Raw genomic sequence first — 17350 nt, 5'->3', positions numbered from 1 at the left:
ACGAAGCCACGGGGCCAGACACACTTACTGTTTCCCCTTTAGGTTTCTTGCTGGCCAGTGAGGCGGGGTGCGACTTTGATTTTTTAAAGGGACACTGTCAAGATAAAAATCATAGGTTTTACCGCTGCCACCCCCCGTGCGGCGCCAAGCGGGCTGGACGGGGTCTCCCTGGCCTTCTGGCCTCCGGGCAGGCCGGGAGCCAGCGCTTTGCAAACTCTACCAGCCTCTGAGCCACGGGGAGCTGGCCGAGCACAGGTTCTACCTCGGGGCCTGGGTAGGCTGGGCCTCTGCGTCCTATTGGCACTGGAGGAGCCAGTCCCTGTCCCCAGCGGCCACTCCTGGTCTGGGCTACCCCCCACCCCTAGCTGAGCAGCAGGTCCTGGCTGGGGCGGGCATAACAGTGGCCAAGCACGCCCCACGAAGGGGCCCAGATGGGCACAGAGAAGGGACCTGGAGGCCCCAACACAGCCTGGTCGACTCATTGCCAAGCCTGACTCCTAAAGATGGAGTTAAAACCCCTGATCGCTCCCATTTGGTGCTGATCTTAAGATTCACCGCAGAAAATGGCTCACGTGGGCTCTGGTGCTTCGTGGAAACTGCTCCTGCAGGGAATGTGGTGGAGAACGAGGGCCACTTACTTGGGATCATAACCTCCAGAGAGGGTGGCACTGGCCCTCGGGAGTGTGCGACGTTAACCATCCGTGCCCCGGGCTGCCCTGCACTGTGGGAGGCGCCTCAGCCCTCCAGACGAGAGGGACAAACACGGGAGGGTCCCACCTGACCCTCGGACACCAGGGCAGAAACTGGGAGCGGTGGCAGTAAGAACCCACTGCCCGAGCCCACCCTCCGTGGAGCAGCCAGACTCCTGCCTCGGGGTGGGAACCCCAGCACAGTTCTCTCCACCAGAAACATGGGCAGCGCTGGAGAAAGTGCTCACTGCTCTGAAAGAAAGTCCACCGGTAAACGACCGAGGGCCTGGTTTCAGAGCTAGAAGCCCTGGTGCCCACAGGCCTCGCAGGATAAACAGTGTGGCTGGCTCAGGAGAAGTGGGGAGATGGGTACCCCCCACATGGGGCATCCTTGCCCTTCATCCAGGGGCACACAGCACCTTCAGATACTGAAAGAGAAGCCAGAAAGCTGAGTCTCTGGGAGGATTCTCAGACTTAAACACTGGCCCAGTTCTCAAACACTGGGGCAGAACTCATCACACCTGCTGGCCCAGGGCAGGCACCGTCTGTGGGGATGCCAGGCTGGGCAGTGTTGGCTCGTCTCCCTTTTAGAGCGTTGGCAGGGCCTCTGAGAATCACGGGATCCAAACAACTCAATCGAGAGCCAAGAAAACAGGCTCACAGGCCGACAACGCTCGAAGCCAGCGGGGATCCGAGAGCCGGGCCTGCCCCACGTCCATCCTCCATCTTCTGCCCTTCTGCCCACCTCGGCGACCCCCGAACCCCTGCCCCGTCTCTCCATATTCCTTCTGCTTCTCCTCCTGCCCTTCTCTCAGCACCGTCCTGTCAACCTTCATCCCCATCCGCCGATGTCTGCGTTTGTGTCTGTCTCCCTCCCCGTCTCTCGAGGTCCCTGAAGCCTGATCTAACTCCCCTCATCCGCTGCAGCAAGGTCTGACCCACGGTTCCTTGGGAGCAGGTCCAGCGGACGGCTGCAGGTGCCCTCCTGTGTGCCTGGGCAGGGGCTGGGAGGGCAGGGAGCAGGCGAGGACACGCCACTGCCACCCTTTGGAGAGAATTCTCTTCCTAAGAGCACACAATGCCCCTGGCTGTCTGGTGTGACGGAGCAGAGGTGACCGACACCACGACTCAGACTCAGCCAAAGATCACCTGCATCTCAGAACCTTGCTATTGGAAGAAGCAATGTCCTCGGGGCAGCCGGCGCTCACGGGGCCAGGGCCGGGGCCGACCCCCCCACTCAGCCTCACAGCTGCCCCCTGGGACCAGGCAGGTGAGCCAGGGGCCCCGAAAGCTGGCAGGGCACAGCCCTAAGGGCAGAGCCTGGGCAGTCCCCTGCTGACCCACCAGCCCCACTGTCCTCGCTGTCGGAACGTGAGGGCGGGGCCTTACAGTGGGCGGGGCTTCTCCCAGGCCCCACCCTGCCCGCTCCAGCTCCACCCTCTCCAGCTCCGACACAGAAAGGAAGATGCACTCACAGAATGCTCGTCGTGGTCCATGCTCTGGGCCAAAACGGGGCTGAAGGAGATGGGGGACAGGGCCCCCGGCTTCTTGCGCACCGCCCGGATCTGCAGAAGAGCCCGGAACGCTGCGGGGAAGGGATGGGTTCAGGTCAGGTGGGGGCGGCACCCTGAGACCCTGCCGAGTTTCGCTGACCCTGAGGACCACGCACCCTGCAGTGATCCCAGAAGAGGCCCGGGTTAAGGTTAAAGGAGAAAAAAAAAAAGAAGAAGGGAAAGAATATAAGTAGATTCCTCCCCGTAGAAAGCCAGAGGCTCCAGGGAAACATGCCACCTTCTTGGAATCGAATATAAGAATGAATTCCTAAGGACCATGATTCTCAGACACGAGGAGTTTCAGTCAGTCCAATACAGCCGATGAAACAGATGACCACCATTCTATTTTAGTTTTCAGGTGGATGAAGAATTTGTTTTGTGAAAAGTACGGTAGTCATGAAATAATACTTGTTATTGAAAACGAAACAAACGGTTTAATCACAACAAAAGCCTTCAAAATGCCCTGCCTTGGTCTCCTGACTGTATATACAAACAACTGAACGCCTTTAAGCTGGAACGCAATTCACTAAAAACAAAAGTAAATTCAATTGGGAAACAAAGTAAAATGACATGTTATTGATACTGAATGTAAGTTAGGTTTTTGAATATGCTATTCATAGGGCAAAAAGCACTTAGTTACAAAGACCAATTTGCATTAAAAAAAAAACACAAAAAACAAAAAAACCCCTGGACTTTTTGGGTTTTTTATTAGGCTTCAGGGGACCAGCTTGTAGGATCTCAGTCCCCACCAGGGATTAAACCTGGGTCACAGCAGTGAAAGCCTGCAGCTCTAACCACTAGGCTACCAGGGAACTCCCTGAGCTTTGCTATTTGTAAATCACACTTTCTTTTTCTCTGCCAGGGTTTCCCAAGGCCATGAATATTGATTAACTGCTCTGAAGCATGATTTTAACGTAGCTGTAAACCATCCATCAAAAGAGCTTTACAGTGAACAGTCACTGTCCAAAGAACTAAACACAGCAATAAAAACATGCTTTTACGACCCAAATTTCAAATCTACCAATGCATTGCTTCTGAAAGCAACAATGCACCTGACAGCCCCCTATGACTGGAAAAAAAAAAAAGCCATCCTTTATTTATTCAGAGAGAATGTCCCGCAGCGGCCACATGAGGGCGCCCTCGCTGCCCACACCCAGCATCCACTGGGACCCGGCCAGGACCACAGAGACACCAGCAGGACCCACCCCCTGAGGACGTTCCTTCTCTGCTGGAGGATGGATGTTTTACTCAGAATTCAGCCTGATATGACAACTTCCTCCAGATGCTCCAGGAAACCAAACTAAACTCCATGATCGTTTACACTCAGCACATTTTCCACTTTATTGTCATGTCTTATCAGATGCATTTGAAAAGACCCTGATGCTGGGAAAGATTGACGGCGGAAAAAAGGACAGAGGATGAGATGGTTGGATGCCATCACCAACTCGATGGACATAAGTTTGAATAAGCTCCAGGAGTTGGTGACGGAGGCCTGGCGTGCTGCGGTCCATGGGGGTCGCAAAGAGTCGGACACGACTAAGCGGCTGAACTGAACTGAACTGCTCCGAGTCTGTCCCACACACTCCTTCAGAAGCTGAGTCGCTGATCGCGTCTGGGCAGCTCCCTGCACACCCTGGCCGCCAGTCCCTCCTGGACCGGGTCTGACCTGCCTGGAGGTGCCGGCCGTGACCACGGGGGCCCTGCCTGTGCCCCCCTCCACCACCCGCCCCACTCACGCAGCCGGCAGATGGGGCAGTTGCTGGCCTGGTAGCGCAGCGTGTCCGCACAGGAGTTGCAGAGGCAGAGGTGGCGGCAGGGCAGGATCAGCGTGTCCCGCAGGTCAGACAGGCACACCACGCACTCGTTGCTGTTGTCGCTGTTCTCCTCGTCTGAGGGCTGGGGGGACACGAGGCACCCAGGGTCAGTGGCTCCTGAGGCCAGAGGTCAGGGGCTATGGGGGCCAAGGGAAGCCCTTGGGGGCAGAGGAAGGTCACCGAGGAGCAGGGCGCCCCCCCATCCACCCCCTAAATCGAGAGGACTCAGTTTCCTGTTCCCCACAATTAAGGGGGTCTGTGCCCCCACACCCGGGCTCTGTGGGCCGCCAGGCTCCCCTCACGGATGTCGCACTGCAAGCTGAGCCACTGCCGTGGGGGGGAAAGGCCAGGGCCACTTGGGCAAGGCATGGGGGCAGGAGCAGGCCCGGCATCCCAGACTGCCCTGACAGCCGGAGCCCAGTGATGGGAAGGAGGCAGCACATTTGCTGGAAAAAGGACAAAACGTCCCACAGACTCTGATAACTCAAGAATGAAGGAAAAGTGATGGAGCCTGGGGTCCTGGGGCCTCCAGGGGAAGGCATGTCAGGGCCCTGGCCAGGATGGGGGACCCAGGCAGGTCACCACCTCCTAGCAGCCAGCGGAGCACGGAGGGCACGTGGCCTGGCCCGCCTGCGGGGTCGCGAGCACGCACCTTGGTCTCCTGGTTGTTCTTGTTCTCGATGCCGTAGATCTCCTGCAGCAAGTAGCTAACCCGGTCCACCTGCAGGGCAGAGCGGCCTCTGGGCACTCGCCCCCACAAGAGCTCCTCTGCAACCCCCGGCCCGACACCCCCTCCCAGGGGCCGGGCTCGGGTCCTGGGGGCAGGCCTGGGCGTCTACTCTGTCCAGCTCACCCCCCACCCCCACCCCCACCCCCGCCCCAGCAGGGAGCAGATACTGCTGGAGACGGGCAGGGCGAGGTGCCCACCGGAAGCATGGACACTGGGCTCGCCAGGCCCTGAGCAGCCCGGAGGGCATGGAGCCAAGCTCTACTGGGGCCGGTGACCACACCTTCTGCTCACCTTATCAGGCCCAACCCCACAGGAAAACGACTCCAGACCCTCCTGTCACCCTCCCTGCTCCAAGACGGACCAGAGTCAGGCCTTGAGCTGACTACGTTTCAAAGTGCCCTGAGTTGCTGCATTTCCCACCACAGGGACAACCAAGACCCTCCTGAGAGCCATGGTGTGCCAGTCAGCTCTCCTGAAACCCGTGCCTGGACCACCACTGGGGTCTCCTGCCCTCCAGCCACCTCCAGGCGTTGGCCCTCCCAGGGTTCTCTCAAGCCCTCTCTTAAAAAACTGACCACTGCCAGCCCCGGGCCGTGGCTGACATGTGAGCAGAGGTGCACAAGGACAACCTGATCACCACAGCTCTGGAGAAAGACCCCAGCGGGGCCATGGTTAAACCAGCCTCTAGGCTTGGCTCAGGGGGCCCCGGCCTCTAAATCCTCACAGGACGTACTGAAGCAGGAGACCACCAGGGGTAATTCTTCCTGGGGCTGGAAAATGGAGTTGCTGACTCCAAAGAGAGGCCGTACTGGTCTACAGCTCCCATGGGTTCCAAGAGATTCCATCCTTGCCTTAAATATGGATCAAGTCAATTCAAGTCTTTATTCAACATGGAGGTCATGTCAGCAAGTTGGAAGGATGAAGGAGGAAAACTGCAGTGTTTCTTTCCTAACTTCTTCCTTCCTTCCCTCCCTCCCTCCCTGCTTTCCTTCTGTCCACTCACATGTTCAGCTAACATTTACACAACGCTAAGTTTAAGCTGGACAAGACTCAGGACTACAGTGGTCAATGCAGGTATGTGGTGGGTACGCAGTACACGCAGACACACCCAGTGACTCTGACCCTGACCTTCTGGAGCCCGGGGCCCACTGCAGCCGTGTCACCAGCTAATTCCGCAGCAGCCATGGTGGCCTCGCAGAATAACCCACAGAGACCACAGGGTCACGTGTGTGCACAAGTCTCAAATCAAAAGAGCTCCCAGTGCTCCCTCTGACGGACTTACGATTTGCTTCTGCTTTAAAGGCTTCACGGAGAAGCTGCCGTCCACATGCTGTGGGGGAGAAAGACCCAGACGTTAACCCGGCCGTGCTCAGGCCCACCCTCAGTCAACCCACGTCCCCGGGTGAAAAAAGGACCCCATGAAGACTCAAGAGCCAGGCCAGGGATCCTCAAATCAACCCTCTGACCTGGCTTCGAAACTACTCAGACAATCTTCTAAATATACTGCCACCTGGGTTCCACCCTGATCTACAAAACCCAGCTCTCCCTGGGTAGTTAAGTTCTCCAGTAGGCTCAAGTTCACCACCATCAGCCTAGTCCCGACGATGGTGCCTCCCTAGGGCGAGAAGCAGCACTTGGACAGCAAGAACTAAGACGGGTGGCTCCAGCCCTCAGAAACCTGGTCTAATCGCGAGGACAGCCCGAAGGCGTCACATGCCCGCACCAGCAGGGAAGCCCGACGCTCAGAACCATGAGGACAAGCGGGTCGGGCGGGATCTGGGGAGCCACATTGCTCCGAGCCCACGGTTAATCAATCACAGAACCTGATCTGAGCTCCTGCTCCCCAAACACCCCTTCTGAGTCCACCGAGACCAGCACCCGGACTTTTCTGTAAGCCTGGCAGGTTCTGAGCGAAGTTTCTAGTACACTGCACCCCAAAAATAAGGCCATTTCTCACGGGGCTCTAAAAGCAAAGCACAGAACGGAACGTCTGCCAGCGACTGCCCATCGCCGGCCAGAGCACACAGATGGGGAAACAGTCACCGTCCCTTCCGACCAGGCCAGCCGGGGGAGTGTAGCCGGGGGGCCCAGAGAGGGAGAGGGCTGCCCCTGCCCCTCACTAGAGGGGCCTCAGGCTGGCTGACTGACTCTCCGGGGGCAACAGGAAAGGCCCGGATCACAGGGAGGAGCCCGGCTTACACAGGAGGCTCTCAGGGCTGGACACACAGCTGAGGGAGCCAGGGTCCCACAGGACGTGCAGGTCTGAGCCCAGTGTCCTCGTCGGGTCCTGCTCCTCAGCCACCTGGGCCACAGGCTGATGCTGAAATCTGCCCGGTGCTGGCCGATGTCCACAGGAGGTGGGGGTCGGCCGTGGCCTCTGCAAACGGGCCACGCCCCACGACTTCCAGCACAGCTCTCGGTGAGCAGGCACCCTGTCACAACACCGCCAAGCCCTCACTCACTGTGTGCATGGATACACAGAACTGCCTGGCCCCCAGGAACAACAGAGCCAGCGAGAGGACCATCCTGAGACCCCGAGACTCCCTCGTGCAGAGTCGGCGGTGAAGGTGACCGTAATACGTACCCCCACCACACACTAAACACGTGAACAGCCAGGGCCTGGACTCAGGTCTGGGTGGGAAGAAAGCGGCAAACACCTAAGCTCAAACATGTGTAACGCCAGTAAGTGAATCCTTCTGTGTAAATGGTCTCTTTCTATGTGGGGCACCCCCAACTCAGGGCCCCCAGGAGGGCGTAAGCCTCACATCTAGGGCCATGCCAGGCAGACAACAGACCCTCGGCCACCCCACCAGCATTCACTGGGCACCTACTGTGTGCAGGACACGACAGTAAAGAGAGGTCAGCAGGGCAGTGAGGAGCAGGACGGGACTTACCTTTTCAAAGGCGGCCAAGAGCACGTGGGCATGGCCGGTCACTTCCACGACTGCCCGGGAGAGAGAAGGGTGGTCAGAGCCGGCCTCCGCCGCCCGAGCCCCAGCCCTGGGCTTCTTCTCTCCAGATGGTGCTTCCCCAGCTCGCAGCCTGCACGTGGAGCCCGCCCCACCGGGGACCCCGCGGCCCACAGCAGCGGGAGGTGGCGGTCGGCACGGTCTGGGTGCTGACGGCCTTTGCAGCTCCCCCGCAGGGTGGACGCCAGGGCCGCTGGCCTGTCTGCCTTGGGCTCCACACCGGGGGAGCGGGGTCGGCACCGCCCACAGGCAACGGGGCACCTGGAACCCTCAGCCTGCTAAGCCACATGGGCACTGTCTCTGGATTGAACCCCCCCGCCCCCGACGGATGGGGTGAGAAGGTCCTCGTGCCTGGAAAGGGTGTTGAGGGGAGATGCCACTCACCGTCCCCCTCATCCACCACGGCCTGGATGACCACTGGAAACACGCCCCGGTCCAGGTCAAAGTTCAGCTGAGGAGGGAAGGAGGGAACAGTGGTCAGAGAAAGCTGGAGGAGTGGGTGCCCTGAGTGGGGGCGTTGTGGCGGTGGGGCCAAAGCACGCAGACGCCTGTTCTTCTCTGCGGGAAATGGAGTAAAAGGGCGCACCTGTGCTCTGCGCGTAACTTGGGGCCACGGGGCACGTCTGTGCCACCTTTTCCAGAATGTCCTCACCTGCCCTCCCAGCCCCGTGACCTCCACGCTGCCCACGTGCGGCCCCCCCCAACCCTGGACAGTCCCGGAAACACAAGCGCTCGCGCCGGCCCCCTGCGGCGGGCGGGCCCTGACACAGCAGCGTTGTCATGGCGCGGCCGCCGCCCAGGGAGGCCCAGCCAGGCCGCACCGTCTCCTGGACCTGCTCACGGACGCCGGGCTGTGTGGGCCGGCCTCTGCCTGACCCTGCCCGGTGCACCTCCAGGCACCGGGTGCCATGGCGACCCCGTGTCTAACCTTGGGAAGAACAGCTCCCGCCTGGCCCAGCAGAGACGGACGCAGAGTAGAGGAGCCCGTGTGGCTGTCTGGGCTTGCAGAAGGGGCTCCCCTCAACGTCCCTCCCCTCCAGCTTAAACCCGCCTGCGATCCCCACTGCCCTCCCGCTGCCGAGCACGCTCCACCCACATGTCCACCCGGTGTGGCCCTGCATCTGTGCGCCAGCGGGGCGTCACACGGAGCCCGTGGGGCATCACATGAAGCCCGTGGGGCATCACCCAGAGCCGGCGGGGCGTCACACGGAGCCCGCGGGGCAGAGGCACTCAGTGAACGCGCCTGCCTCAGGGGGGTGCCCGGCGGGTCCCCAGCTGCAGGGGGGTGGGGGGAGCCAGTGTTGGGACGGGGCAGATAGCACGGCCAGGTTCGGGTCTGGCTCTGCAGTGCGAGCCTCTGGTCCGAGTCCTGACCCAAAGACTGTGAGCTGGGAGGGCAAGCGGGCCACGGCCGGAGGATGGCACGTCCCCGAGCACCCTGGGACACAGGCTGGGACCACACATCTCGCCTAGTGTCAGGCGCCAGCTGAGAGCGTGGTCAGCTCAGCAGGGGCACACCTGTCCTGACGACATGGGACCCGGCACGCAGCCATCCAGCTTTTCATGATCGATGCCAGTAGGTTCCTGATTTTCTTAAGCCAGACTGAGGTGCTTCTGCCACTTATGAACAAAGAAGCCCCAACACAAACCCGGCTTTGAAGGCCCCTGCAGCCTCCCTAGTGCTCCTGTGAGCACTCAGTGCCCAGAGCGCAGGGCAGCGCCCAACATGGGACGTCTGTCCAACAAATGGACCCTGCAAACCCCGAGGGTGACTACACTGGCTGGCCCGGGGCTAAGCCCGAGGACTGGGGCGGTGACGACAGGGCACCTCGACCCCGCCGCCCGAGACATCAGGACCTGGCTGGGGGGGACCCAGGGAGCATGGGCACCCAGAGAGCAAGGACCACCTCCCCTGAAACTCCTGCTCCCCAGAGCTCAGCACGAGCCACGACCCAGAGCCAGAGCCAGGCCTGCAGGGAGAGGACAGAGACACCCGCCCACCCAGAGGGTCTGCGGGAGATTGTTCTTTTCTTAAAATGCTTTTTTGTCGTGCCAAACGGCATGTGGGATCTTAGTTCCCCAACCAGGGATGGAACCCGCACCCCCTGCGGTGGAAGCACAGAGTCTTAACCACTGGACCACCAGGGAAGTCCAGGGAGATGCGGATTTTTAATGCAGGGGGCGAGGCTTTCTTAGGGAAAATGGGGGCCAGGTTAGGAGCTGGAGCAGCAACTAACACCAGAGGCAGTCCTGCTAGACTCTGCTGTCACAGAGGAGCCACCAGACAAGGGTCTGCAAGCCCCAGGCCAGACGGACACGGGGAAACGTGGGAAGGCAAGGGGCTGGGGAGGCGGGGACGTGGCTGTGACTGAAGTAAACGGAGGCCCACGAGGGGCTGGTGGGGAAACTTTGAAGAAGCGCCACCAGCCACAAGGAGACCTATAGGTACCGACTTGGAAAGACCACATCGAGGTGCAGAAATAAAACACAACGACAGGCATGTGTGGCCGGCGGCCACGTGGGAAATCTCCATACCTTCCTCTTAATTTTGTTAACCTAAAATCACTCTAAAAAAGCCTTTAAAAAACAAACTAAAACAAAGATAAATGAAAACACACATCTAAAGACTTGCATGCAAACATTCACGGCAGCATTATTCATGGCAGCCAAAAGGTGGAAGCAACCCACATATCCATCACCAGCCAGTGAATGGAGAAACAAAACAAGGTCGCGTCCATCCAGCAGGACGCTATGCGGGCACACAAAGGGACGCAGGACCGATATATGCCACAACGTGCATACCACGTGGACGAGCCTTGAAGACGTGACACTGAGTGACAGAAGCAGACACCAAAGGTCACATCATGTACAACTGCATTCACAAGAAATGTCCAGGACAGACAAATCCAAAGAGACAGAAAGTGGATGAGTGGATGCTGGGGGCTGGAGGAGGAACGAGGCGGGACTGCTAATGGGCACAGGGTTTCTCTTGGGGGTGACAATCATGTTCTGGAGCCAATAAGGCAGTGACGACGGCCACACAAGTCTGTGAAGGCAGTAAATTCCACCCAACTGTACACAAGCTTCCCAGGCGGCGCTAGTGGTAAAGAGCCAGCCTGCCAATGCAGGAGACGTAAAGAGATGCGAGTTCGATCCCTAGGTCAGGAAGATCCCCTGGAGGAGGGCATGGCCACCCACTCCAGTGTTCTTGTCTGGAGAATCCCATGCACAGAGGAGCCTGGCGGGCTACAGTCCATGGGGTCGCCAAGAGTCAGACACGACTGAAGCGACGTAGCGCACATGAACATTGTTATAATCTTTAAAGAAGCAAACCTGGGGGAAAATGGCTTAAAAAAGGGAGGACGGCAGGGCCCTGACGCCACGGTGCTCGCAGCCGAGGGCACGTCTGGCTGCGTCTGGAGGCACCGTGTGTCGCTACTGCAGCGGGGCGCTGCTGACCCCCGGCGAGCGGGGCCCGGAGCGGAGTCCCCACCAGAACCCAAACGTCAACAGCACCGAGGCCGAGAAACCCCGGCACAAAGGAGAAGCCCGGGTTTGGTGCCAGAGTACCTGTCACGTCCCTAACACCTGCCAACGCTCCCTTCCACGCCCTCAGCAGGCAAGGACGTCACGCCAGGACGTGACAGCATGGCTCTGTTCCCCATACAGCCTAACTTCTGGAACCTTCTATTTATGGCAGAGCTGAGCCGTTTCCCAGCTACAGTGATGATGATGAAATTTCCACTTAAAAATAATACACGTAACAGAAGGAGGCATGGACGTGACTGCGAGCAGGTGCAGGGCTTCCCTCCAGGTGATGAGAATGTCCCAGAACTGCCCCACGGTCATGCCCTGTGAACTGTCTGTCACTGACGTAAGCCTATGCTGTGTGGATTTTATCATGGTAAAAAATGTGTGCCAAGAGCCCTGCCTGGCGGTCCAGCAGTTAAGACTCTGCACTTCCAATGGAGGGGACACAGGTTCGATCCCTGGTCAGGAAACCAAGATCCCACATGCTGCACAGCGTGACCAAAGCAAACAAACAAAAACCCACATGTAAGAAAAATTGAGCCGATTTCAGGAACGTGTTAGCTGAGACAATGATCAGAAAAGGAGAGATGAGGGCAGAGTCCCAGGATAGCAGCGCTGGACAGGCCGAGTGTCCACGCCTTGGACCCGCCAGGCCACACGTTGACAGGCCAGGGATGTGGTTTTCCGACGCCTCGAGAGAGGAAAAGGGGGCGGCCCCGGGGAGCACTCAAGGCCGGCTTGGCATGCAGCCTCTCACCGCCGCAACCATCCGGTCCCGCCAACACCCACAGCCTCTCACCGCCACAACCTTCCGGTCCCGCCAACGCCCAGACCGACCGTGCTCCACGGTCCAGGCACCCGGCGGGGTCCAGACCCCGGTAAGCAGCCACAGCTGACGCTTACCGACCACTGAGGAATCTGAGCAACAGGCCACTGCACTGGGCCCCCTCCCAGGGCAGGAATGCGGGGCCCAGCCGGGAGGCTTGTTACCTCGTCGTCCTTCCACTCCGAAAAGTCGATCTTGAAGGAGGGCAGCGAGAACTGCTGGCTCACACCACGCTTGTAGTGGACGGTCTCCGACTGCAGGGCTGGGCTCTTGGGGCTGTACCTGAAGGGGCCGCATGAGAAAGGACGGTGAGACGCGCTGCCCGGCCCCGAGCCCACACCTGCCGCCTTCCCAGGCCGGGCTGCACCTCTGCAGGCAGCTTTCATGGTCTGTGTGCTTTTCTGAATGAATGGGGGACAAAAGTACACAGTGACCCCCGTCCCCGCCTCACGCTTGCTCTGAGCCACCTGCTTCTCTGCTCTGTCTGCCACTGGGGATGTCAAGGCATAATCACACCTGTAGGTGCAGGGACTATTTTTTAACACTCAGGCTGCAGTCCACCTGCACTCTGCTCATGTGCCCGAGGCTGTCCCACAGATATCACAGACGCAGATGCCGTGTGCTCAGGACCCTGCGTGGGCTCCACCGCTGTTCTACTCTGATTGACAGGATCAGACCCCCGCTGGTGGACACCAGGAGTCACCAGCATCTTACTATTCCAACATCTTGACCATGTGTGCAAGCACTTTCCCCAGATAAACTCCCAGGAAAGGAACAGCCGGCTCAGGCAGCACACACTCTTCCCATCCTAATAGAACCCTGGCTTCCCCCTCTGCAGGGGTCCCACACATGACCCTCACCTGCCTCCCTCCGCCCCACCCACAGCTGCGGTCCCCAGGGCCTCGCTCCATCTCCATGACAAAGGACACTCTCAAGGGTCTCGGTGCATCTGCTCTGACACTGGCCCTGGGGTGGGGGTGGGGCGGAGAGGCTGCTGTTATGTGATCAGGGACTCAAAGGTAGGCTGTCAGCACTGACCACTCTGCCCCCGACCACATCGGCCTCCGAGGGGACTCCTCCAGCAGGACGGGGGTGGGTATGTGTCTGCTGGCCCTGCCGCCTGGAGGCAGCGCTGCTGAAGTTGCAGACTTTGGACTCTCGGGGCCAGCAGGACCCTTATTTCAAATAAAACCTCTGACAGCTCAAGCACAGGACACAGAGCAGAGCGCCTGGGCCTGGAACTGCGGGGGGACTCACGCAGCAGTCCCGTTCATGAACTCCTCCACCGCCTGGCAGTAGACGGTGATGGCCACCCGGGCGTCAGCGTCGAAGGTGAACTCCAGGCTGTAGAGGACGCGGGGCTTCTCGCCGTCCTCAGTGGGGCTGTCAGCACCATCCTTATACCTGTGGGGGACGCAGAGGGACAGGGCAGGTGAGCGGCCACGCCTCTGGGGCATCCCCACCCTGCAGGGGACAGGACTCCCCTTCCCCGGGGGCCCTGGAGGCAGGGGCCTGGCTGCGCCCACCTTTCAGGGAACGTGGAGGCCATGCTGGGTTTGGACGACGAGGCCCAGCGTCACAGGGTCCCCCTTCCCTTGCCTCCTGCCCCAGAAAGGGAAGCTGATGCATCCTCGTGGTTTGGGGACGGCCCAGGCGTCTCTGGTCTCCCAGGTTGGAGGCAGTTTCTAAGCCCCCTGAGATCCGGGCTGCACTGCCCAGGGCAGTGGGGGTGTCCTGTGAGCTGTGGGGTGCTGAGCAGCAACCCCGATTCCTGCTTGCCAGGGGCCAGCAGGACCGCCCCCCACCAGCCCCAGTTGTGACAACCAAGACTGTGCCCAGACCTGGCCCACAGCCCTGGGGCACAGTGGCCAGCTGAGACTCTGGGTTACAGGCTGCAGCGCCCCAGGCTGAACCTGGTGGCCTCGCCCCATCCTCAGCCGGGGCAGCTCTGGATTCCAGGCCTGATTCTGCACGCGGGTGGGCGGGCCGGGAACCACTCTCTCCCAGACATAGGGCACCCCTGGGGTCGGGCGGGGTGGGGGGGCCCACCTCACAAGCCGGAGGGAGTCTTTGCGGATGTTCACCAGGCTCCTCAGCGTCTTCACGGGCTCGTGGGGCGCAGGTGTGACGTAAGGGAACTAGGAGGGAAAGGGAATTGCAGGGGAGTCCAGGGCTCAGCAGAGGACAGAAAACAGGGCTTCATCGAGGCGACGGCCAGCCCTGCCTGGTCACCCCTGGGCCCTCACGCTGACCACAGGACAGCGCCACCCTCATCCGCATCTGACGAAACCACAGGGGACACGGCCAGCACGGGGCACAGCTGGAACCAGAACCACCCCGAGGTGTCTGGGTCCCCAGTTCCAGGAAGGACCCTCCGCTGAGTCCCCCAGGCAGAGGTTAGGGCTGGGGCCAGGACAATGGTCAGTACAGATTCTGGTGGGGACACGTGCTCTCTCTCTCTCTCTCTCTCACACACACACACACACACACACACGTGCTGTAAGACTGGCAGTCTCTGGAAGGCGTGGGAGTGAGGTCAGTCTTGGTGACAATACACTGAGTCTTGGGAAATGCTGTCACTGGGAGGTCAGGTAACAGGCACCCAGCATTTCTGCATTAGCGCAGGTGATGCTACGGTGGTCTCGAGATGAAAGTCATACGAGAACGGGTCTGCAGGAGGCCTGCGGGCCAGGCCCTGGGTCAGAGCTGAGGCTGCAGACACAGAGGCAGGTCCTGCCTGCTGTCATGGATGCGGGGGGCGGGGGTGGGCAGCTCAGCAGGGCGTGGAGGCCTGCCGGCTCTGTGAGTGGGGGGCCGGCGCTCCGGGTCCCGGGCCCTCGCCCCCCATCAGTTAAAAGAATCAAGATTCTGTGTCAACCAAAGGCGGCTCCACGGCTAAACAGCCCACAACTCAGCAGCCTTAGGGGCTGAGTCACGACTCCTGAGAGAGGGCCCCACCGCCTGACCCCTCGCTGGTACTGGGGACCATCATCTCAGGACGCAAACCCAAGGGCAGGTCCCTGCTCAGCAACCCCCCACAGCCCTCATTCTCTCACTTTCTACTCTCCATCCACTGAACACTCCCTTCTTTATCGTCTGCACCCCTTCTGCTAAACGGGGCAGGGTCTGTCCCCTGCCTCCAGCCCCTGGGAGAGTCCTGGGCACATGGCAGGTGCCCAAGGGCGGAGAAGGAAGGGACAACAGCGTGAGAAGTCATTTCTCTGGGGGCTCGTGGGGGACTTGCAGAAATGGTGCTGGCCATCTTTCTGCGTTTCTGTTTGGGTCTTGTCTCTCACCCACTGCTCTACAGAACATGGACCTCCTTTTTTCTCTTTAAAGACAATCACCCGTGGGGCCTGGGATGAGTCTCAGATAAGACTCTCTGAGTCTCGGCCGTGCGGCCTCCGGGGACCCGGGCCTAACGCACACGTCTTGACGGCACCTCTGTCCCGTGAGGGGGGAGACCTGGTGCCCGCTGGGAGCCAGTGGCCTTGCCACACGCCCACGTGCCCAGCCCCCCCGAGACCCACCTGGACCGGGCGATTGCCCAGGAAGTTCAGGTCCATGTTCTCTCCAAAGAGGTAACCTTCAGGGTGAGGGGTGTCGAATTTCTCACCTCCCATGAAAAAGTGCGATGCGAAGTAGTTTCCTGGTTAAAAAAAAAAAGGAGACGTGGCTGTAGACAATGAGGCCCAGCGCGGCCCACTGGGAGCATCTCGCGGCCCAGCAGCTCCGCCTGAGAGGGGCCGCTCCACACACGGCCTCGGCCCCTCCACCGGCCCGGGCGCCCCCGCCCCGCTCAGGGACTCGCCCCGCTCCTTCACCACTTCCTTCTGCAGCAGGTTGAGCTCTGTGCCCGGCAAGGACATGTCCCAGCCCCAACCCCTGGCATGTGTGTGCCTGACCTTGTATGGAGATACGTGCAGATGTAAGTAAGTTCAGAGGAGGTCAGACAGGACGGGGGTCCTAAACCCAGAGACACCGGTCTCTAAGAGAAAGAGGGCGAGGTGGACACAGACACAGAGCGGGGCAGGCCCTGTGAGGACGGAGCAGAGGCTGGAGCGAGGGAGCCACAAGGCAAGGAAGCCTGGAGCTGCCGGAAGCTGGGGGACGAGGAAGGAGCCTTCTGCAGAGCCTTCAGAAAAAACCAACCCTGTGGACACTCGATTTAGGATCTCTGGCCTCCAGAGCAGTGAACATAAATTCTGCTGTTTTAAATCACCCAGTCTGAGGCACCTCATTACAGCAGCCATAGGAAACGAATGGGCTTCCCTGGTGGCTTAGACGGTGAAGAATCTGCCTGCAGTGCAGGAGACCAGGATCCGATCCCTGGGTCAGGAAGATCCCCTGGAGAAGGAAACGGCAACCCACTCCCGTATTCTTGCCTAGAGAATCCGGTGGATAGAGGAGCCTGGTAGGCTGCAGTCCATGGGGTCGCAAGGAGTCAGACACGACTGAGTGACTCACACACACACCCCCCCAGGAAATGACACCTTCTCTGACCCCCAGACTAAGTCAGCACCCCCCTCCACCTCAAATCTGAACCCCAAGGACCTTTTTTATCTCGGCACCGACCACAATTTAAACTGTGTGGACCTGAGTTATCTCGTTCCTACCAACTCCCTGCAGACCTGAGGCTATATACCCCCAGAATGCATGCACGCATGCTAAGTCGCTTCAGTCATGTCTGACTCTGTGTGACCCCGCTGATGGCAGCCCACCAGGCTCCTCTGTCCCTGGGATTCTCCAGACAAGAATAGTGGAGTGGGTTGCCATGAGTATCTAAGCACTAAATCCACATTTCTTATAAAAATAGATGGATGGGGCCTCGGACATGGGTCAGCTTCAAAGGACTGAGCTCACAGCCTCACTGGGGGAAACGCTGAGAGTACCACCTCCCCCAAGCTCTCTGATCTGATACCTGCCCACTGTCCCCCTTTTCTCTCTGGCACAGAGATAGGCAGGGTGGCCACAGGGCCCTGTGGAGTGTGAGCTAGAGGGAACTGTGGGCCCTCGAGCTCTGCTGGGTGCTCTGCATGGATCCCAGTGTCCCTCCTAAGAAACGCAGCCTTGGATACAGGGGACATGGCCAAGGTTGCCTAGGCCGGAAGGCTCAGAACCAGGAGTCCAGCCTGGTGGCTCCAGCTGGCAGAGAACACAGACAGGACGTATGAGGCCACGGTGTACTCCCAGCCCACATGTGGACCAAAAACCAGAGCAAACCACAGTAAGAGAAAA

General features: G+C 59.7%; 1 protein-coding gene across 5 annotated transcripts in view; it reads right to left on the bottom strand.

Annotated features, from left to right (window-relative positions):
- MGRN1 (mahogunin ring finger 1) overlaps positions 1-17350 on the bottom strand; it is a 36893-nt gene that overhangs the window by 7955 nt on the left and 11588 nt on the right. For 3 of the 5 annotated variants that reach the window (XR_008707387.1, XM_055561177.1, XM_055561175.1), the window contains exons 2-12: positions 15643-15761; positions 14162-14250; positions 13370-13516; positions 12277-12394; positions 8140-8206; positions 7681-7730; positions 6069-6116; positions 4709-4777; positions 3979-4138; positions 2165-2274; positions 29-94 (exon numbers count right to left, since the gene is read on the bottom strand). Coding sequence is in view for 4 of the 5 variants with exons in the window: in XM_055561177.1 (XP_055417152.1) it covers positions 29-94; positions 2165-2274; positions 3979-4138; positions 4709-4777; positions 6069-6116; positions 7681-7730; positions 8140-8206; positions 12277-12394; positions 13370-13516; positions 14162-14250; positions 15643-15761 (1043 nt within the window). In the remaining variant the exon portion in view is untranslated. The remainder of the gene's footprint in view (positions 1-28; positions 95-2164; positions 2275-3978; positions 4139-4708; positions 4778-6068; positions 6117-7680; positions 7731-8139; positions 8207-12276; positions 12395-13369; positions 13517-14161; positions 14251-15642; positions 15762-17350) is intronic. The other 2 variants (XM_055561178.1, XM_055561176.1) reach the window with 1 other exon arrangement.

Source organism: Bubalus kerabau, chromosome 23 (genome assembly GCF_029407905.1).
Source record: "Bubalus kerabau isolate K-KA32 ecotype Philippines breed swamp buffalo chromosome 23, PCC_UOA_SB_1v2, whole genome shotgun sequence".
NCBI classification, from domain to species: Eukaryota; Metazoa; Chordata; class Mammalia; order Artiodactyla; family Bovidae; genus Bubalus; species Bubalus kerabau.
This window is presented reverse-complemented; position numbering and strand designations above follow the sequence as displayed.